A 23,582-nucleotide genomic window follows, 5' to 3' on the forward strand; every position below is an offset into this window, starting at 1 on the left:
AGCCTGTTGGTCCTGGCTTTAATGCTGTGGTACTGTGTGCCAGACAGAAACAGCTGAAACAGTATGGTTGGGGTGACTGGTGTCCCCGATGATCTTCCAGGTCTTCTTTCTGCCCCTGCTGCTGTAAATGTCCTCAGTGTTGGGAAGTTCACATCCACAGATGCACTGGGCTGTCTGTACCACTCTCTGCAGTGCACAGCGATCAAGGTTGGTACAGTTCCCATACCAGGCAGTGATACAGCCAGTTAGGATACTGTTAATGGTGCCCCTGTAGAAGGTCTTGAGGATCTGGGGGCCCGTGCTGAACTTCTTCAGTCACCTGAGTTGGAAGAGACGCTGTTGTGCTTTTATTTGCCACAAAGCTGGTGTGTACAGTCCAGGTGAGATCATCAGTGATGTGTGTGCCGAGGAACTTGAAACTACTCACTCTCTCAACTGCAGGCCCATCGATGTTGATCGGTGTTGAAGTACGAGGTGGTAGGTGATAGGTGAAATGGGCGGAAGTTGAAGGGTGAAGTAAAGAGCTCGGATGCTGGTAGGTGAAAGAGATAAAGGGCTGGAGAAGGGAAAATCTAGGATATAGATAGGAGAGTGCAGAAGACCACAGAAGAAAGGGAAAGGGAAGGAGAACCAGAGGGAGGTGATGGGCAGTTAAGGAGATGAGGTGAGAGAGGGGAATGGGAATGGTGAAGGGGGGGCCAATTACTGGAAGTTCAAGAAATTGATATTTATGCCATTGGGTTGGAGGCTACACAGACAATATAAGCTTTTGCTCCTCCAACCTAAGTGTGGCCTCATTGGGACAGCAGAGGAGGCCGTGGACTGATGTGTCGGACTGGAAATGGGAAATAGAATTGAAGTGGGAGGTCACCATGAGATCCCACTTTTTCTGTTCTGTGGAGCATAAGTGCTTGGCAAAGTGGTCTCCCAATCTATGTCAGGACTCATCCATATAAAGGAGGCTGCACAGGAGCACAGGACACTGTATATGACCCCAAGAGACTCACAGGTGAAGTGTCATCTCACCTGGAAGGACTGTTTGGGGCCCTGAATGGTAATGAGGGAGGAGGTGTAGGGGCAGTTGTAGCATTGTTCTGCTTGCAAGAGGTGGGACCCCGTTGGAGATGGCAGAAGTTGCAGAAAATTGTGTGTTGGATGTGGAGGTTACTGGGTTGGTAGGTGAGGACAAGAGGAGCCCTATTCCTGGTGTGGTAATGGGAGGATGGGTTGAAGGCAAATATGCATGAAATGGAAAAGGTGCGGGTGAGGGCAGCATCGATGGTGGAGGAAGGAAAGCACCTTTCTTTGAAGAAGAAGGACACTCTCATTAGTTCTGGAATGAAAAGCTCCATGCTGAGAGCAGATCCAGTGACGTTGGAGGAACTGAGAGAAGGGGTTGGCATTTTTACAAATGACAAGGTGGGAAGAGGGATAGTCCAGGTAGCTGTGAAGGTTTGTAAAAGATGTCAGCAGATATACTCTCTCCAGATATAGAGACAGAGAGATCGAGAAAGGGGAGGGAGGTGTCAGAAATGGACTAGATAAATTTAAGGGCAGGGTGGAAGTTAGAGGCAAAGTTGAAGAAGTTGACAAGCCCAGCATGCGTGTAGGAAGCAGGACCAATACAATTGTCGAAGCAGTTGGGCAGTGATAGCAGTGCAGGCTTGGAACATAGTCTGTTCCCGAACGCTGATTGGCTGCTGCTCAAAACACCAATCTGGAGTAAGTCACTGCCTTTTCTACTTAATTGATGAACCTGAATGAGCTACATCCTCTCATGCTTCTGATGTCTGATTGACTGCTGCTCAAAATGGTCAATGGTATGAATCATAATAAATGTAGAATGGTAGATCTCCAAAGAGATTTGAAACAGAAAATAAAGAAAATTTCTTCTCATCTACCTGCCTTGCTGTCTTCAGGATTTGTTGACAAAGACTTCACATCGCTATCCCTTCCACATTTCAGTATTCTACTTGACAATGATGTCTTTCAAGAGTAACCAGTTGGGTCAGTGGTTGTGTTACTAAAAACATTTGCTGGTGTAAAATAAAGTCCCCATTATTGCCATGGAAGTCCTTATTCTCTCAGTACCTTCACGCCACCCCTAACTCTTGTTCATTAAATGAAAGCATCTGAGTGCTGAAGACCTGTGCTAACTGGCTGAAATGTTTGTGGACATCTTCAACCTCTTCCTTTGGCAGACTGAGGTACTCACCTGCTTCAGACAGCCTTCAATCATGCTGTTGCCCAAGAAGAGCCTGGTGACTTGCCTCAATAATTGTCTTCCAGCAGCACTTAAATCCACTGTAATGAAGTGCTTTGAGAGGTTGGTCATGAATGTCAAGTCCTGCCTGAGGAGTGCACTGGATCTGCTCTAATTTACTGAACGTCACAATGGATCAACAGCAGATGTCATTTTATTGGCCCTTCACTCAGCCCTGAAACTTCTGGACAGTGAAGGTGCATACATTAGGATGCTCTTCATTGACTACAGCTCAGCATTCAACACTATCATCACCTCAATACTCATCACTATGTTCCAAGGCCTGGGATTCAATACCTTCCTGTGCAACCGCATCCTCAATTTCCTCATGTGCAAATGCCAGGAAATATAGATTGGCAACAACTTCTCCCCTCCAAAATCACCGTCTGCATGGGTGCACCAAAGGTGATGTGCTTAGCCCCCTGCTCTGCTCACTTTATAGCTATGACTGTGAGGCTAATATAGCTCCAATGCCGTATTTAAGTTTGCTGATGACAGCACCGTTGTTGGCTGAATCAAAGGCAGCGATGAATCAGCATGTAGGAGGGAGATTGAAAATCTGGTTGAGTGGCACCACAACAACAACCTCTCTCTCAATGTCAAAGACTGATTATCAACTACAGGAGGAAAAAGCCAGAAGTTCACCAGCCAGTCATCATTAGGGAATTGGAGGTGAAGAGGGTCAGTAACTTTAAATTCCTTGGCATTTTCATATCAGATAATCTGTTCTGGGACCAGCATGTAAGTGCCATCACAAAGTTGGGATGGCAACACCTTTACTTTCTTAAAAGTTTGCATAGATTTGGCATGTCACCAAAATCTTTGACAGACTTCTATAGATGCACAGTGGAGGGTATCTATATTGGTTACATCATGGAAACACCAATAGTAAGTTCTACAGAAAATGGTGGATATATCCCTCTCAGCCACAGGCAAAACCCTCCCCACCACTGAGCATGTTTATATCGAGCACTGCCACAAGAAGGCAGCATCCATCATCTAGGATCCCCATCACTATACCCTCTTATCACTACTGTGATTGAGCTGGAGGTACAGCAGCCTAGGGTCCCGCAGCACTAGGTTCAGTGACAGTTATTATTCTCCAACCATTAAGCTCGTAAACCAGCGTGGATAACTTCACTCGGAATAACTCTGAACTGATTCCACAAACTACAGGCTCACTTTCAAGGACTTTACAACTCATGTTCTCAATACTATTTGTTTATTATTTGCACAGTTCTTTTGCATTGGCTGTTTGTCACTCTCTGTTCAGATCAAAAGACACAGGAGCATAATTAGGCCATTCAGCACATCAAGTCTGCTCCGCCATTCCATCTTAGCTGATTTATTCTCCCTCTCAACCCCATTCTCCTGCCTTCTCTCTGTAACTTTTAATGCACTGATTAACCAGCATAACAACCTCTGCTTTACATATACTCAATAACTTGGCTTCCGCAGCCATCCGTGGCAATGAATTCCATAGTTCACCACCCTCTGGCTAAAGAAATTCCTCTTCATTTCTCTGTTCTAAAGCGTGATCTCTCTATTCTGAGGCTGTGCCCACGAGTCCTAGGCTCAGTAACCATCAGAAACATCCTCCCCATATTCATTCCATCTAGGCCTTTCAATATTCGATAGATTTCAATGAGATCCCCCATCATTCTTCCAAACTCCAGCAAGTACAGTTCCAGACCATCAAACGCTCTTCATACATGAACACATCACTCTCAGAATCATTCTCGTGATTCTCCTCTGGACCCTCTCCAATGCCAGCACATCTTTTCTCAGATAAGCAGCCCACAATATTCCAAGCACAGTCCGATAAAGCCTCAGCATTGCTCTTATATTCTAGGCCTTGTGAAATGAATGCTAACATTGCATTTACCTTCCTGACCACTGACTCAACTTGCAAGTTAATCTTTAGGGAATCCTGCACAATGAATCCCAAGTCCCTTTGCACCTCCAATTTTTGAATTTTCTTCCCACTTAGAAAATAGTATATACCTTTATTCCTTCTACCAAAGTGCATGACCATATACTTCCCTGCACTATATTCTATCTGCCACTTCTTTGCTCAATCTCCTAATCTGTCTAAGTCCTTCTGCAGACTCCCTGTTTCCTCAGCACTACCTACCCCTCCACCTATCTTTGTATTTCTGCAAACATAGCCGCAAAGCTATCAATTCCATCATCCAAAATCATGGACATATAATGTGGAAAGAAGCAGTCCCAATACCGACCCCTGCAGAATACCAGCAGACACAGGTAGCCTACAAGAAAAGGCCCCTTTATTCCCACTCTGCCAGTCAGCCAATCTTCTATCCATACTAGTATCTTTCCTGTAGTAGGAAGTATATTGTAGCATACACTCAATGGCCACTAAGGTGTAGACTGCTACACTTGCTTGTTAATGCAAATAACTAATCAGCCACCACGAGGAAATCTGCAGATGCTGGAAATTCAAGCAACACACGTCAAAGTTGCTGGTGAACACAGCAGGCCAGGCAGTATCTCTAGGAAGAGGTACAGTCGACGTCTCGGCCCGAAACGTTGACTGTACCTCTTCCTAGAGATGCTGCCTGGCCTGCTGCGTTCACCAGCAACTTTGATATGTGTTGCTTAACTAATCAACCAATCATGTGGCTGCAACTTAATGCATGAGAGCAATCAGATATGGCCATGAGGTTCAGTTGTTGTTCAGCCCAAACATCAGAATGGGGAAGAAATGCGATTTAAATAACTTAGACTGTGTGGTGATTTGGGTATCTCAGAAACTGTTGATCTCCTGGCATGTTCACGCGCAACAATCTCTAGAGCAGGGGTTCTCAACCTGTGGTCCACGGAACCTTCCGCTGTGCTAAGGGTCCAGAGTTCAAATAAGCAGGGATCCCTGCTGTAGTTTACAGGGAATGGTGGTGGTAGTGGGGGAATCGAAAAAAAAACATTCAGTGTGCTGCAGTTCCATGGGCGAGAACAGCTTGTTAATGAGAGAAGTCACATGGGTACTTCAATAATAAATTTACTTTGACTTTGAGACGCTGGTATAAACAGGAGAAACATTTATTTGCCTACTTTTCCACAGGGGACTCTCTTGTCTCCCCTTCTCTTCACCATTTACGCCTCGGACTTCGACTACTGCACAGAGTCTTGTCATCTTCAGAAGTTTTCTGATGACTCTGCCATAGTTGGATGCATCAGCAAGGGAGATGAGGCTGAGTACAGGGCTACGGTAGGAAACTTTGTCACATGGTGTGAGCAGAATTATCTGCAGCTTAATGTGAAAAAGACTAAGGAGCTGGTGGTAGACCTGAGGAGAGCTAAGGCACTAGTAACTCCTGTTTCCATCCAGGGGGTCAGTGTGGACATGGTGGAGGATTACAAGTACCTAGGGATACGAATTGACGATAAACTGGACTGGTCAACGAACACTGAGGCTGTCTACAAGGGTCAGAGCCGTCTCTATTTCCTGAGGAGACTGAGGTCCTTTAACATCTGTTGGACGATGCTGAGGATGTTCTGTGAGTCTGTTGTGGCCAGTGCTATCATGTTTGTTGTTGTGTGCTGGGGCAGCAGGCTGAGGGTAGCAGACACCAACAGAATCAACAAACTCATTCGTAAGGCCAGTGATGTTGTGGGGATGGAACTGGACTCTCTGACGGTGGTGTCTGAAAAGAGGATGCTGTCTAAGTTGCATGCCATCTTGGACAATGTCTCCCATCCACTACATAATGTACTGGGTGGGCACAGCAGTACATTCAGCCAGACTCATTCCACCGAGATGCAATACAGAACGTCATAAGAAGTCATTCCTGCCTGTGGCCATCAAACTTTACAACTCCTCCCTTGGAGGGTCAGACACCCTGAGCCAATAGGCTGGTCCTGGACTTACTTCCTGGCATAATTTACATATTACTATTTAATTATTTATGGTTTTATTACTATTTCATTATTTATGGTGCAACTGTAACGAAAACCAATTTCCCCCGGGATCAATAAAGTATGACTATGGCTATTAACGATTTTATGAGATCCTGTTGTCTGCATTAAGAACTTTAACAGCTTCTCCCTCCGACTTGTACCCATCTGTGAGTTGAGTTAACCAGTGCTGAATTAACCTAGTTGTAGGTAAGCCTTTTACCAAGGTACCCCCATCATCGTTTCGCGAGGCCCCTCACTCAGCTCGATCTCTAATTCATTTAGCCCAATAAAGTACGGGGAGCAGATTCACTGACCAATGAGACATGTCTGCGAAACTATAGCCAGTCAGACAGGGAATGCCGCCTTCGGTTCTGGCCAATCCGTTTTCCGGCTGCTTCAGACTGGGTTTCCATTGGATATATCGCTCCTTCAATGAGCAGACGGTGCAGCTGGCGAGGAAGATGGCGGCGGGGTGTGGAGAGCGGAGCTCTGTTGAAGTGTGAGGTGAGCACGGTGGTGGAGGGGATCGGGCGCGGCTCAGACCTGACCGAGATTATCGCGGACCCATGGGCCCGCGGCATGTGGCCCCGCTCCGGATCCCGAGACTGGGGTGGTGTTGCGACGGGACGTGGAGAAGACTGTTGGAGACGTACCTTTAGGTTCTGCAGTCACCGCTCCTTGTTCTCTTCTGTTTAAAATGCATTAACTATGATTAAAAGTCTTTTATATAGCTGTCGTTCCTGTTAAATGGGCATTGGCCTGAAATATTAACACACTGACGCTGTCTGTGGATCGTGTGTAGGCGTTTAGGCTTAACTTTAATTTGGTACGGTCGACGGCAGTTTCCAGTGTTTAATGTTCTGTAGTCACCATTCCTGTATTGAATATTTTTGGGATGTGGCGTGATCCGCGTCCATTCATTCCTTTCACGTTCATGTCTAAATGCCTGTTAACATCATCTGATCAGGAGGCTACTGACGACAAAACCGTTTTAGTCTTCACTTTTAACACATTGACCAGTCCAAGTGACTATTAGTAGAGAAGTATTTACACGGGGGCATCGATGGATAGTATCTGTATCGTTGTTAAATATCCAGAGGATTATAAGACTAGCAGGAAGGAGCTGAAGAATGAAATTATGAGAGCCAGAAGGGGCCATGAGAAGGCTTTGCCGGACAGGACTGAGGAAAACCCCAAGGTATTCTACAAGTATGTGAAGAGCAAGAGGATAAGACGTCAGAGAATAGGATCAATCAAGTGTGACAGTAGAAGAGTGTCTATGGAACTGGAGGAGATAGCAGAGATACTTGATGAGTACTTTCAGTATTCACTATGGAAAAGGATCTTGGCGATGTCATGTCATCTGAGAGAGTGGTAGCTGTGTGGAACGAGCTTCCAGCAGAAGTGGTTGAGGCAGGTTTGATGTTGTTGTTTAAAGTTAAATTGGATAGATATATGGACAGGAAAGGAATGGAGGGTTATGGGCTGAGTGCAGGTCAGTGGGACTAGGTGAGAGTAAGAGTTTGGCACGGACTAGGAGGGCTGAGATGGCCTGTTTCCGTGCTGTAATTGTTATATGGTTATATGATTATAGGGATGGCTTACAGCGGACTGAAAAGCTTGAGCATGTAGATATTAAAGAAGAGGATGTGCTGGAGTTTTTAGAAAGCATCAAGCTGGCTAAGTCACTGGGACCTGACGAGATGTACCCCAGGCTACTGTGGGAGGCGAGGGAGGAGGTTGCTGAGCCTCTGGCAATGATCTTTGCATCATCAAGAGAGGCAGGATTTATGAACATTTGGAGAGGCATAATATGATTAGGAATAGTCAGCAAGGGTTTGTCAAAGGCAGGTCGTGCCTTACGAGCCTGATTGAATTTTTTGAGGATGTGACTAAACACATTGATGAAGGTAGAGCAGTAGATGTAGTGTATATGGATTTCAGCAAGGCATTTAATAAGGTACCCCATGCAAGGCTTATTGAGAAGGTAAGGAGGCATGGGATCCAAGGGGACGTTGGTGCGTGGATCCAGAACTGGCTTGCCCACAGAAGGCAAAGAGTGGTTGTAGTCGGGTCATATTCTGCATGGAGGTCAGTGACCAGTGGTGTGCCTCAAGGATCTGTTCTGGGACCCCTACTCTTCATGATTTTTATAAATGATCTGGATGAGGAAGTGGAGAGATGGGTTAGTAAATTTGCTGATGACATGAAGGTTGGGGGTGTTGTGGATAGTGTGGGGGGCTGTCAGAGGTTACAGTGGGACATCCATAGGATACAAAATCAATCATCAATCGTGGGATTGAGTTTAAGAGCCGAAAGGTAATGTTGCAGGAATATGGGACCCTGGTCAGACCCCACTTGGATACTGTGCTCAGTTCTGGTCATCTCACTACAGGAAGGAAGTGGAAACCATAGAAAGGGTGTGGAGGATGTTGCCTGGATTGGGGAGCATGCCTTATGAGAATAGGTTAAGTGAACTTGGCCTTTTCTCCTTGGAGTGATGGAGAATGAGAGGTGACCTGATAGAAGTGTACAAGATGATGCGAGGCATTGATTGTGTGGATAGTCAGAGGCTTTTTCCCAGAGTTGAAATGGCTAGCACAAGAGGGCACAATTTTAAGGTGCTTGAGAGTAGGTACAGAGGAGATGTCAGGGTAAGTTTTTTACACAGAGAGTGGTGAGTGTGTGGAATGGGTTGCCAGTGATGTAGTGGAGGCGGATACGGTAGGGTCTTTTAAGAGGCTCCTGGACAGGGACACGAAGCTTAGAGGGCTATGGGTAACCCTAGGTAATTCCTAAGGTAAGGACATGTTCAGCACAGCTTTGTGGGCCGAAGGGCCTGTATTGTGCTGTAGGTTTTCTATGTTTTTATGTGCCACCTTTGTTAAGTATGGTAAATCGGTGCAAGTTGTTAGTATCTTTAACACATTGGTATTAGCAGCATTTGAAAGGATCATTGAAATCTTAAATGTTTTATGTAGTATATGTAATAATTTAGTTTTGTTCCATGTTTTCCAGCTCATGGTGAGAGAAATTCTTTTGTACTTTATATAATTTGGTATTGGTTTTTGTTCTATCTGGAGCTGTTACTGTTTGAGCAAATGTGCTGTAGTAAAAATTTAATTTGTAGTGACTGAACAGAGCTCAGAGTAAGAGGAAGTTTGAGGTTGAATGTTTTCCTTTGAAGTGTGAGTTGGCTTATTATGTACTGTAATGGGAGATGTATGTATTCGTTGTCATGACAGCTTACTTCTGTCAGATCTTCAATGTTATCTTAGCATGAATACAGAATTGTGTTGAATGATTCCCGCAAAGGCTACATTTAATGAATGTAAACTGTAAAGCCAGTTTGAAAGGTGAGTTCGCAAACGCGAGGAATTCTGCAGATGCTGGAAGTTCAAGCAACACACATCAAAGTTGCTGGTGAATGCAGCAGGTCAGGCAGCATCTCTAGGAAGACTGTACCTCTTCCTAGAGATGCTGCCTGACCTGCTGCGTTCACCAGCAACTTTGAAAGGTGAGTTACTAGATGAGATAGTAGATCTAATTTTGTATATAGCTATAAGTCACTCCAGGACATTGTTATATTAACATTTGAGAGGTAACAAACATAGAGTGCATCTCTCATGCCTCACTGACCAGGACATGATCCTGACCTCTGGAATTTGCACATCCACCTGGTGCTCCAGTTTCTTCCCAGATCTGAAGGACATGTTAGTTGGTAGATTAATTAGCCACTACAGTTTGCCCTAGTGTGTAGGTGTATGATAGAATCTGGGGATAGATGATGGGAATGTAGGGATAATAAGGGAGTGTTAAGTTTTCAGATTGGGTTAGTATAAAATTGACACTGTAAATGGATGATACCTGTGGACTTCCTGGTCCAAAGCTCTTTCCTTACTGTTTGTCTCTCTGACACTGTATTGTCAGCAAACACACTATGAACTAAAATTGAGGACAGTAAAACAGGAATATAAAGTGGGGAGAGGGGTGGTAGTGGGGGAGAGAAGGAACCAGATACTTGAGAGTTGCAGTTGAAACATTGCATGTATTCAGCAGGTCAGGCAGCATCTGTTGGGAGAGAAATGTACAATTTATTATCTTTCATTGAAATTTTAATGAAAGTGAGTCTTCAATATGAAATTTTAATTCTGTGATTCTTACTCCATCAATGCTGCCTGATCTTACTGTTTACAGCATATTAAGAGTACTACTGTTTTGGATATGCTTCAGAGGTAGGATTATGGATTTTTGTGGAGCTTAGTCTAGTAGGAAGAATTAGGGTTAAAGTATTTTTGTTGTGAATATGGTGGGAAAGAGTGGGCACAGAGCAGTAATTAAGTGGTGATGCTTAATTTTAAGTCTGTTTGAGCCAGAAGGTCAAAGCAGCACTAGCACTGGTATTGACGCAAAGTTCAATCCTTGTCCTAATCAGAATCAATACAGTTAGATTGAAACAAAATCCAGGTTTGGGTAGATAAATGGCACATGAAATTTAATGTAAGTAAATGTAAAATATTACATATAGGAGGTAGAAATATTAGATATAAATATACAAGGATCTTGAGTTAGAAAGTACACTGCATGAGAAAGATTTGGGCGTCCTGGTAGACTCCTCACTATCAACATCTAGACAATGCACATAAGCGATTAGGAAGGCTAACAGAATGTTGGGTATGTAATCCACCCAGTGGAGTTCAAGTCTAGAGATGTTCTCCTTAAGCTGTATAATGTGCTTGTGAGGCCACTGTGTACAATTTTGGTTATGTATTTTGTGACACATGTGAAAGCACTGGAGGGAGTTCAAAGAAGGACGACGAGACTCATTCCAGGTCTGCAGCGTAAGAGCTATGAAGAAAGATTGAAGTAATTAAATCTTCTTAGCCTGAATAGACATAGAATGAGAGGAGACATGATAGAAGAAGTGTTCAAAATCATTAAGGGTATAAGTAAAGTGGATGCCAGCTGCTACTTCAAAATTACTCCATCAATGAGGACACGGGTGGAGACTGGTTCAAGGGAGATTTCAGACTAACATCAGGAAGCATTTCTCTACACAGTCAGTTGTGGACACATGGAACAAACTACCTAGTTGTGTAGTTGAGAGTAGTACCTTCGAGACTTTCTCATCTAAACTCAACAGTTATTTCAACACACTATGTGAATAAGAATTTGGCAAGCTTTGTTGAGCCAAATGGCCTGTTCCTGTTAAAAACGTTGTAATGTTCTAACAAGGGTGGGGTAGGTTCAAATTAAATTTATTATCAAGAGTATATGCCACTCTGGGATTCATTTTTTGTAGGCGGTAGAACAGAGAAATTCAATAGAATCAATGAAAAGCTGCACACAAGACAAAGATAGATGACACTGGAACAATGCACACAAAATGCTGGAGGAACTCAGCAGGCCAGGCAGCATCTATGAAAAAAGTACAGTCGACGTTTCGGGCTGAAACCCTTCAACAGGACTGGAGAAAAAAAGATGAGTAGATTTAAAAGGTGGGGGAGGGGAAGAGAGAAATACAAGTGATAGGTGAAACTGGGAGGGATGAAGTAAAGACCTGGAAAGTTGATTGGTACAGGGCTGGGGAAGGGGTAGTCTATTAGGAGATGACAGAAGGCAGTGGAAGAAAGAAAAAGGGGAGGAGCACCAGAGGGAGGCGATGGGCAGGCAAGGAGATGAGGTGAGAGGGAAAAGGATGGGGAATGGTGGAGGGTGGCATTACTGGAAGTTCATGAAATGGATGTTCATACCATCAGGTTAGAGACTACTCAGACACAATATAAGGTGTTGTTTTCCAACCGGAGTGTGGCCTGATTGCGATTCTGGAATTAACAGAAAGGAAGGGTCTCCAACTCCAGCTCTGACTCCAGCCTTGACCTCCAGTCTGGGTCCTCACACGTGGCTGCTGGAACTCCTGTCTGCCCTCCCCCCCCCCCCCCCCCGTCCACCACTCTGCAATCCCGTGTCTCTCAGGTCCCACTGCTAGCTGTTGGGCCCTCAGAGACTCCATCTTCCTGTCATCCCACCATCACCCTAAACCTCCCTTCTCTTTAGACACTACCAACCCCCTTCCCCCTCCAATCCCAGCTCTTGTCCATGCCAGGTTTTCACCATTCCCTCTGACTTTACCCTCTCTGAGACAGAATTTTTTGTCCTCAGTAAGGGCCTCACCTTGTCAACCATTCCCTCCAACCTTCCCCTCTCGAGGCAGAATGTTCTGTCCTCACTAAGGGTCTCACCTTTGTCCCCCTGTGCCCACACCTCAGTGAGTTCCAGGCTGGCCACATTACTGAGCTTTTTTTCCACTGCCTCTGTCTCCGAGCCTACTACTTTGGCAGGGACTCTCCACCCCACAGCGATGACCCCTTCTGCCATCTTCAACCTCCTCCTCTTTCCGGATATTTTGCCCTGGTCTTCTGCCTGCTCTGGACCAACTGCTGAGGAGACAGAACCGTCTCAACTTCAATTCTTGCTCCAATTTCAATCTAACCCCTTCCGAGTGCTCTGCACTTCACTCCTCCCACACTAATTGAAACCTCACCATCAAACCCGCAGATAAAGGGGGTGCTGTAGTAGTCTGGTGGACTGACTTCTACCTTGCTGAGGCCCAGGGCAGGGCCACTCTCAGACACCACCTCTTACTTGTCCCTCGAACAGGATCCCCCTAAGGAGAACCAGGCCATCATCTTCCACACCACCACTGACCTTATTAGCTCTGGGGATCTCCCATCCACTGCCACCAACCTCATAGTTCCTGCACTTCACATCTCCCGTTTCTACCTCCTACCCAAGATCCACAATCCTGCTTGTCCAGGTAGACCCATTGTTCTAGCTTGTTTTTGCCGCACCAAATTCATATCTGCATACTTTGACTCTGTTTTATTCACACTGGTCTCCAATTCAGTCCCTCCCCACCTACAATCATGACACATCACATGCTTTGGGTCTTTTCCAGAATTTCAGGTTCCCTGGCCTCCATCATCTTATTTTACTTTACACCCCCATCCCTCACCAGGAAAGCCTCAAAGCTCTCTGTTTCTTTCTGGACACCACACCCAACCAGTTCCCCTCCACCACTGCTCTCCTCCATCTGGTGGAACTTGTTCTCACTCTCAATAATCTCTCCTTCAGCTCCTCCCACTTCCTTCAAACAAAAGGTGTAGCAGTGGGCAGTTGCATGGGTCCTTGCTATGCCTGCCTTTTTGTCGGCTGCATGGAGCACTCTGTGTTCCAAGCCTACACTGGGGTCGGTTTCCCACTTTTTCTACGCTACACCGACTGCATTGGTGCTGCTTCCTGTGCCGAGCTCGTCAACTTCATTAATTTTGCCTCCAACTTCCACCCTGCCCTCAAATTTACCAGGTCCATTTCTGACACCTCCCTCCCCTTTCTCGATCTCACCGTCTCTATCTCTGGAGACAGCTTATTTTCTGATGTCTATTATAAACCCACGGACTCTCATAACTACCTGGACTCTACCTTTTCCCATCCTGTTACTTGTAAAAACATCATGCCCTTCCCTGAATTGCTCCGTCTCTGCCACAATCTGCTCTTAGGATGAGGCTTTTCATTCTAGAAGGAAGGAGATGTCCTCCTTTTTCAAAGAAAGGGGCTTCGCTTCCTTCATCATCAACGCTGCCCTCAACTGCATCTCTTTCATTTCATGCACGTCTGCTCTTGCCCCATCCCCCTGCCACCCTACCAGGGATAGGGTTCCTCTTGTCTTTTCACCAGCCTCTGTGTCCAGCACGTAATTCTCCGGAACTTCTGCCATCTCCAACGGGATCCCACCACCAAGCACATCTTTCCCTCCACACCCCCCCCCCCCCCGACTTCCTTCTTGCTGCAGGGATTCCTCCCTGTGTAAATCCCTTGTCCATTCATCCCTCCCTATTGATCTCCCTCTTGGCACTTTTCCTCGCAAGCAGAACAAGTGCTACACCTGCCCCTACACCACCTCCCTCACTACCAATCAGGGCTCAGAGCGGTCCTTCCAGGTGAGGCCTGGAAAAAACTCACCTGCGAGTTTATTGGGGTCATATGTGTTTGGTGCTTCCAGTGTGGCCTCCTGTATATCGGTGAGACCTGACGTAGATTGGGAGACTTTTGCCAGAGGAAGTGGGATCTCCCAGTGGCGACCTATTTTATTTCTACTTCCCATTCCCATCCCAATATGTCAATCCATGCCTCTACTGTCGTGATGATGCGACACTCAGGTTGGAGGAACAACACCTTATATTCCTTCTGGGTAGCCTCCAACCTGATGGCACAAACATCGATTTCTTGAACTTCTAGTAGTGCCCCTCCCCCCACCATTTCCCTTTCTCACTTTATCTCCTTGCCTGTCCATCGCTCCCCCCTTTTCTTTCTTCCATGGACTTCTGTCCTCTCCTATTGGACTCCCCCTTCTCCAGCCCTGTATCTCTTCCATCAATCAACTTCTCAGCTCTTTACTTCACCCCTTCCCCTCCTGGTTTCACCTATCACCTTGTGTGTTTCTCTCTCCCCTCCCTCACCTTATAAATCGACTCATCCTTTTTTTCTCCAGTCCTTCTGAGGGGTCTCAGCCTGAAACGTCGACTGTACTTTTATCATACATGGAGGAACATGAGTTCCTCCAGTTTGTGTGTGTGTGTTGCTTGGATTTCCAGTATCAGCAGATTTTCTCTTGTATGTTGTTAAATGACATTGGAAGCAGTCAGCGTTGATGGAAGCTTTAAATGATGGAGAATTTTAATTGAGTTTGCAAATTGGGGTTAGTGTGGCATTTTACACTTTGAACCTCCAAAGAATAGAGTAACTTGTAAATGGTAAAGTTAGATGTGTGGTTCATGCAGAATTTGGACGTGTATGCTTCTTTGCTTATATCTTTGTATAATTCTATTCTGTTAAAATGTCAAGAACAAGTACAAAATATAATTGGAATGGGTAATGGAATGTTGGCCTTTTATGTCCAGCATAGATGAACATAGAAGTTATACAAAGCTCTGACTAGACTACACATTATTGAATACTGTTAGCACTTTTGGCACTATACCATAGGTGGCATATATTAACCTTTTGTTCGAGATGTTCTAGAATGAAAGATTGATCAAAAACATTAAATTGAAATTATGCAAACCAAGGACGTAATAGTGGAATTTAAAGTATTAGGGTTAATAAGAGGGCTCCAAATTAGTACCAATTGAACACTAAAGCACACAGATCTGACAAATCAGAATGTAACTCACAAGGAAAAAAAATCTCATTACAAGAGTGAATATTGCAAATTCATTTTAAGAAGTTGGTGTCACGTGCATTAGTGACAGAGTCAGTTAAAGTTTCTAAGATGTTTTGGAGAATTGGAGGAATGCTAGGGTAGGTTTCTGTTTTCTGGGTAGGGTTAAAATAAAAATTAGTGCTTGGGTTAGTGTGAATGAAATTACGTGCAAAAGTTTGAAAGATCTGTTAGCTGCATTTGATGCGGAGCCAGTTGTGATGGGTTTGTGATAACTAATAATTGCCGGGGTGTGAGAAATCATCCTTGAGTAGTGGATACGTTCAAAGGACAGCCCTGTTCCTGTGCCTTTATTATCCTACCCAGTTGCCTTGGTGATGCTGGGTGGAGCACGGGCGTAAATTTTGTAAATGTTGAAATAATTCACTAATTAAGATTTAAATACAGGTCACAAATATGAAAGTAGACAGGTTTTATAAATCAAAAAATGAGGTAGCAAAGTCATTTGCACAATCATCAGAATCTGAAAACCACCAGAGTTCAACTTGATGTGGTTACAGATACCAGGAAATACGGCTCACTTTTAAATTTGATGGCACAGGGTAACTTGTTTGTGTCAAGATGGCATTTAGTTAAAATATTTTCCCAAACTCGAGCCAGTTTGATTGAATATTTTTAGATTGTTGAAGTAGGCATGTTTAATGTTATTTTTACAAGATATAAAATCTATCAAGACACTCATAATCCCTAAGAAACTTGTTTGAGAAGTCAAATAACTGACTCTTAAGTGACACAACTAGCAGCTTGTATAGTCAGTACTCCAGTGCAAAAATGGGCTTTACTGCGAGGAAATGCATTTCTTCAGAAAACATGCAGGATTCTTTCATTTCTCTCCCCCCCCCCCCCCCCCCACAATCCCTCCCCACTGATCTCCTTCCTGGCACTTATCCTTGTAAGCGGAACAAGTGCTACACATGCCCTTACGCTTCCTCCCTTACCACCATTCAGGGCCCCAGACAGTCCTTCCAGGTGAGGCAACACTTCACCTGAGTCGGCTGGGGTGATATACTGCGTCCGGTGCTCCCGATGTGGCCTTCTATATATTGGCGAGACCCGACGCAGACTGGGAGATCGTTTTGCTGAACACCTACGCTCTGTCCGCCAGAGAAAGCAGGATCTCTCAGTGGCCAGACATTTTAATTCCACAACCCATTCCCATTCTGATATGTCTATCCACAGCCTCCTCTACTGTAAAGATGAAGCCACACTCAGGTTGGAGGAACGACACCTTATATTCCGTCTGGGTAGCCTCCAACCTGATGGCACGAACATTGACTTCTCTAACTTCTGTTAATGCCCCACCTCCCCCTCGTACCCCATCCGTTATTTATTTATATACACACATCATTCTTTCTCTCTCTCTCTCTCTCTCTCCTTTTTCTCCCTCTGTCCCTCTGACTATACCCCTTGCCCATCCTCTGGGTCTTTTCCCCCTCTCCCTTTTCCTTCTCCCCGGACCTCCTGTCCGATGATCCTCTCATATCCCTTTTGCCTATCACCTGTCCAGCTCTTGGCTCCATCCCTCCCCTTCCTGTCTTCTCCTATCATTTTGGATCTCCCCCTCCCCCCTCCCACTTTCAAATCTCTTACTAGCTCTTCCTTCAGTTAGTCCTGACGAAGGGTCTCGGCCCGAAACGTCGACTGTACCTCTTCCTAGAGATGCTGCCTGGCCTGCTGCGTTCACCAGCAACTTTGATGTGTGTTGCAGGATTCTTTTCCCTTTGCTCTTCTCTGGATGTATCTCTAAGTCTTCAGGTTCATTTATTCACAATGACCAAAGTGTTTCAAAAATGCTCAGTTACCTGAAACTGTTGCTTATTTTTCTAGTTACTGATGTTAAGCAACTCAAGTGACATTGATCTCTGTACCAAAATACTTTGTGTTGAATAGTAATTTTTTAAAGGATTGCTACTATGTATTTGAAATTTTTAGCCTGGTGAATACTAATTCTTAAGCTAATTAACTTTTGTTAATGGAAATTTCTGACTAATGAAATAAACTGCAAAACCCAACCTTCATTTTCATTCACTTTACAAGTAGCCATTAATTTAGTGGGCAGCTGTTGAAAAACAGTTCACAAAATTGCTGTTGGCAACATGTGAAAAACAAACAGCTGAAAGTTATTGGACTCTCTTTACAAATATCCCTGTGCTTCAGAATCAGTTATAATCAAAGTTTAAATGGAGAAAATCTTATGTGGTCATTAATAATTTGCTGCATATTTTAAACAATATTTTTGTATACTTCCCTAAAACTACTGTAATTTCAGGCAAAAAAATCGAGAAAATTTTTGGATTATTTTAAAGGTTTGGGAATACCAAGGTATTTTTGCTTAGTGAAAATGCAGTTATAAATTTGATGGTTTCCTTTTCCTAGACTACATGTGCTGTCTGAAGGTGTGGGATGGAGGAGATGGAAGGAACATACCGTGTTTTGCAGACTCCTGGAGCTCGACTTGGAACAGTGACAAATGCAGCAGTTAGTACTCTGGAGCCAGGGCAGAGCCTCTCGATCGGCACCACATCATCCTCTAGTAAACCACGTGGCAGAGGGATGCAGCTCACGGTTCAGTTGTTGGATGATGTGCAAGAACAGTTTGAAGTAGAGGTGAGGTAATTTTTAGTTCCCTACAAAGTTTGCAATTTAGCTATTTTAAAAAAAAACAAACTATCGTCTATTGAGCATAAGATCTATTGATAGGCAGTCAAGTTTCCACCTGTGTGTTTTCTGTTCTTGGTTAGATATTGTGATTTCTAGGAGGTTCTGATGTGGCAGCAAAACATTTTGGAACTAAGTTGCTAGTTCCTCGCAGATCCGTTACACTGCCCAGACTTACCACAAACTATTCATTGACTACTCAGGGTATTGCTTTGAGTTGGCACGTTGTATCACTGTTGTGCTTACGAAGATAAGGGAAAAGAAGCGGTAGGGTTTGTTTTGTTTTTGTTTAGTGTTCTTTGTGAGCGCAGCGCTTGTGAAGAAGTAATTAAACAGTATAAACTTAGTAATTTTTTGTACTAAGAGTAGTGATATACCAAAGGCTTGAGATTTCACTTAGTTGAGTGAACAGTAGTTTGGATAAAGTTGAAGGTTTCCTAGCGTTGATCTGATATTTTAATGGGTTGTTATATACAAAATGTAAAAGTTGTGGGCTGGAATTTGAACTACAAAATTTCCAGCAAATTCAGATTTAAAATACTTGTATGATTTGAGGGTTAGCGACAAGGTAACTACAGATGTTCAACTATATTGTCATTGGCATGCATAGCCAGAGTATAATTGCCATGAAAATTAGCTTTTGCAGCAGCAGCACACACGGTACATTACAAACATGATAAGAAATTGGCATGTCATTGGCATTTTATGCTGAGGTGCTAGCAGCCTACTTCTACCCATAATGTTTTGATGTAACGTGAGAATATCTGCACTGTTTTGTTTGCTGTTGTTAAATATTGGGTGCCACGATAGCATATTAGTTAGTGCATGCTGTTTCAGCTCAAGGTATTGAAGTTTGGAATTCAATCCCGGCATCCTCTGTAAGGAGTTTGTACTTGTGGAATATGTAGGTTTTCTCTGGGTGCTCCGGTTTCCTCTCACAGTCCAAAGACGCATCAGTTAAATTGGTCATTGTAAATTGTCCCGTGATTAGGCTAGGGTTAAATTGGGGATTGCTGGGCAGCATAGTTTGGAGGGCCAGAAGTGCCTATTCCGTGCTCTATCTCTAAATAAACATAAACAAAATAAATATAAATTTGTTGGGCTTATAGGTTGACCCGTGATTCCTAATCACACAATCTTGCTGCTTTCCATTTGGGTGTTGCCTCATTCCCTCAAACATATTAAGTTTGAACCTGACTGCTACCAGTGCACATCACTTATTTTCAGAAAGATATTATTTTTAAAAGCTGAAATATGTGAACTATTTCTAGATTAGGAGCAAGACAAGATGCCTCTTGCTAATGCAAAGTAATTTTATTGCTCTCTCTCGCTCACTCTCTCTTGCACTTTCCTCCTCCCACCCCCCCCCCCCCACACACAACTTTCTTGTGATTGAATGGACAAGAGATTCGGCTAAGTTTTCTTTTAACTGTATTGAAGAACTGCTGACTTGATGGCTGTGATTCGCAGCTCCAACTAACCTTGAGGTACAGATAAAGTATTCCAGAGCATAATAGATTACACAGAATCATATTGCACCCTCTGTTGCTATCTCCACTCTTCCCTCTTGCACGTGACTATCTGCTAGTCAAACCCTCCTTGCTATGGTCCTATTGCTTGCTAACTTTGCCCCATCCATCCTTCATTCATTCAAATGTGTACTGTTTATCTTTCTTCCTTTTTCAGTCCAGATGAAGGGTCCTGACCTGAAACATCAGCGTCCATTGCCCTCCACAGAAAGTTGCTAACCTGCTGAGTACCTCTAGCAGTTCTATTTCTTTTTTGCTGCAGAATCCAGCATCTGCAGTGTCTTGCATCTCCAAACTGATTGTCCTATGTTATTTTGTGACCAAGCCAAGAATATCATCCATTTGACTACTGATTGACACTTTTATGCGGAAAGTGGCCCATTTGATTGCAATTGACAGTGAGTTGGCTGTAGGAATGATTGTTCTGAGAGTGGGAAGGGAGAAATGCTGCATGCACAACTTTTTAGTGCTAATTTTTAGTTTACACATCAGGGTTCAGGTTCAAAACTTTATTTTGGGAAAACATGCTATATTTGTGAAAGAAAAAAAGTTTTGTGAACTGGCCAAAAACTAAGAACTTATGCAGTGGCAGGGGCAAAAGGAGCCCAAATTAAATAAGAGGAACCTTTGAGCATAACAAGGAAATGTGGGAAATATTATCTGAAGTTTAGCCAGCACTACTATAATTAACAAATATTTGAATTTTGGATCTATTAGATTGATAAGAAGCATGATCTTTGTCCAGAAGAATATGGTAACTGTTTATCTGGTGCAAACTATATTGCATATTGAGACATTTCATTGAGCCCAGCAGAAAATAATGCAACATGTACCTTGGCATATTGAAAAGCACACTGCGAATTTTGTTCATTATGACACATGGCTCTTGCTGATTTCTCATTGTGATTCATGGGCAAGTTTTCAATTGGTGCTTTACTAATCCCAGTTGGTAGGTAACAAGTTTTGTCTTGCTTTGCAATTTGTCTACTTATAGGAAGTGAAATTCGATATCTTCATAGTTTTCCATTGTTGATTATAAATTACCTGTGTATATTAGCAAATTTCCCAAATTTTAACCATGGGTGTATCTGTAGGAGGAGAGGTGGTTATGTTGTGTTTGATTACATTGTTCTGTCAAATAATCTTTTATGCTCTGGAATAATTTATCTGTATCTCAAGGTTAGTTGGAGCTGCTAATCACAGCAGTTGACTCAGCAGTGCACTTAAATGGAAATTGTGTGGGTGTTATCTGTTGTCCAGCTACCAAACCTACTGTATTTCTCAATTCTCATTGTAATCTGTATTACCAAGATGACTTTTTAGAAACTTTTTAGGTAGGAATTGGCACTTTTGAAATGCTGTAACTTTGCAAACACTAATGAAATTATTTGTTTTGCAGCTCGAATTACAGTGCGGAGGAGTAAAAGTGAGCAGGTGATAGGTGACTCCGGGGAGGGGAATGAAGTAAGAAGCTGGGAGGGGTATAAGAGCAAGAGGGCTGAAGAAGGTGGAATGTAGTAGGAGAGGACAGTGGACCATGGAAGAACGGGGAGAAGGAGGGGAACCAGAGAGATGTGATAGGCAGATGAGGAGAAGAGTAGGAGTGAGAGGGTAACCAGAATGAGGAACGGTAAAAGAGACACAAACATAATCTAGTATAGACATAAATTAACATAACTGATATCAAATAACCATAACTAATATTCAGAGGAAAAAGAAATATAGTCTGAGTGTTAGGGTTTTCCAGTTAGTTCAAAATGTTAAGACAGTGTGGAAGAAACTGCATTGAACTTGAGCTGTGAGTTTTTGGGTACAATATCTTTTGCCTGATGGAGTATCAAAGAGGGCTTTGCCCAGGTGGTTGGGGTATCTTAGTGATGGATGCTGCTTCCTTAAGATGCTGTCTCGTCTGGATGTCCTGAACAGTGGGGAAAACTGTACCTATGATGGAACGGTCTGAGTCCACCACAAGGCTGTGTGCTTAGCCCTCTGCTCTGCATGCTTTAACTTATGACTGTGAGGCTACGCACAGCTCCAAAGCAATGTTTAAGTTTGCAATTACATCATAGTCGTTGGCCGAAACAAAAGTGGCGACAAATCAGCATATAGGAGGGAGACTGAAAGTCTGGCTGAGTGATGCCACAGCTCTCACTCAGTGTGAGCAAGATCAAGGAGCTGATTATTGACTTGAGGATGAGGAAACTGGAGTTCCGTGAACCAGTCCTTATCAGGGGATCAGAGGTGGAGAGGGCCAAAGAAAGCATGGACAAAAAGTTTTGGATATAGCCCATCCCATCATAGGTGAGGCACTCCCCAACATTGAGCAGATCCACAGGGAGCGCTTTTGCAGGAAATCAGTATCTAGCAATGAAGATTCCCATACAGGCCATTGTCTCTTCTTGCTGCTGCCATTAGAAAGGAGGTACAGGAGCCTCAGGGCCCACTCCACCAGGTTCAAGAATAGTTGTTACCCTGAACTTGAAACAGAGGGAATAACTTCACTCACCTAAACACTGAACACAACCTATGGACTCATGTTTTTGATAGTTATTTATTTATTATTTTTATATTTGCACAGTTGTCTTTTGAACATTGGTTGTTTGTCAGTCTTTGTGCTTTTTCCTGATTCTATTGTGTTTCTTTGTATTTTCTGTGAATTGCCTGCAAGAAAAAGAATCTCAGGGTAGTAAAGCTTTGGGTTCCTTTAGGCTGTCATGGCTGGGAGAGGCAGTGGGGATAAACTCCTACCTATTAAATGCTTCCAATGGCGTGCATCTCCAATAGCCTTGTACAACTAAATCCCGCTCCAGGCCTTCACATGTGGCAAAGGAGTGTGACTGTTAGCTTAAAATCAGTCACTCTGCGCAGATGGGGCTTGTCAGCTGTGGTAGGCAGCTCATCTTGGAGAAGAAAAACTTTGATCTCAAACCTCAGCTGCCTTGTGGCTATACCCACTCATGGGAAGACTTCAAGAGTAAACCCCAAGGAAAAATCTGGAGCTGGAGTCCCTTAGTTAGTCTTGTGTTGAGTTCAATGCTGACTGGCAACTCCTATGGCACCAGTAGTGCCAAACTGTATCGGTCTGTGCTGTTCATCAGCTACGTGGAGAGGGTGAGTCTGCTGTAAGGTAACGGTTTGCTCTCCATATCATACTGTACTGCCCTGGCTCTTGTATCAACTGATGGCGCTGCACCAACAACGTAGGCAGCTAGGATGCAACATCTGTGGTTGACCCCAACCAATGGAGTGCCACCCGTCTGTACTTTGATAATAAATTTACTTTGAACTTTTGAACTTCGTACCTTATATTTCTGTGTATTGAACTTCTTATACCATACCTTAATGCAATGAGTCAGAATGTTTCTGTACTACATATCAGTAGAAGTTTGCCGATCTTCAATGACAGTGTGAATCTTATGAAACTGGTGAATTCCTCTTCCTAAAGTCCATGGTCAGTTTCCTAGTTTTGCCGACAAACCCAAGGATGTTGTTACAAGCATCACTCAACCAGCTGACCTATTTCACCCCCAGCCACAACTGTGATTCTGTCAACAACAGTGATATTGCTGGTGAATTTGTAGATTCTCCCTGTCTCCCTGTCTCCCTGTCTCCCTGTCTCCCTGTCTCCCTGTCTCCCTGTCTCCCTGTCTCCCTGTCTCCCTGTCTCCCTGTCTCCCTGTCTCCCTGTCTCCCTGTCTCCCTGTCTCCCTGTCTCCCTGTCTCCCTGTCTCCCTGTCTCCCTGTCTCCCTGTCTCCCTGTCTCCCTGTCTCCCTGTCTCCCTGTCTCCCTGTCTCCCTGTCTCCCTGTCTCCCTGTCTCCCTGTCTCCCTGTCTCCCTGTCTCCCTGAACAATTGTATCTCTCATCAATACTGAGTATGCCATTTAAACAATCACTGTTTGTGTTCAAATAAAGTCTGAACCTCTGAGGTCATG

The 23,582-nt window shown here is 43.9% G+C and overlaps 1 protein-coding gene across 4 annotated transcripts in view; it reads left to right on the forward strand.

Moving 5' to 3' along the window:
* The first annotated feature begins 6,623 nt into the window (after window positions 1–6,623).
* The window catches only part of farp2 (FERM, RhoGEF and pleckstrin domain protein 2), a 220,429-nt gene continuing 203,470 nt past the window's right edge, over window positions 6,624–23,582 (forward strand). For all 4 annotated transcript variants that reach the window (XM_072255826.1, XM_072255824.1, XM_072255825.1 and 1 more), the window contains exons 1-2: window positions 6,624–6,685; window positions 17,838–18,068. In XM_072255826.1, the coding sequence (XP_072111927.1) occupies window positions 17,865–18,068 (204 nt within the window). In that variant the 5' untranslated portion in view covers window positions 6,624–6,685; window positions 17,838–17,864. The remainder of the gene's footprint in view (window positions 6,686–17,837; window positions 18,069–23,582) is intronic.

The sequence above is a fragment of the Mobula birostris genome, chromosome 4, assembly GCF_030028105.1.
Source record: "Mobula birostris isolate sMobBir1 chromosome 4, sMobBir1.hap1, whole genome shotgun sequence".
NCBI classification, from domain to species: domain Eukaryota; kingdom Metazoa; phylum Chordata; class Chondrichthyes; order Myliobatiformes; family Myliobatidae; genus Mobula; species Mobula birostris.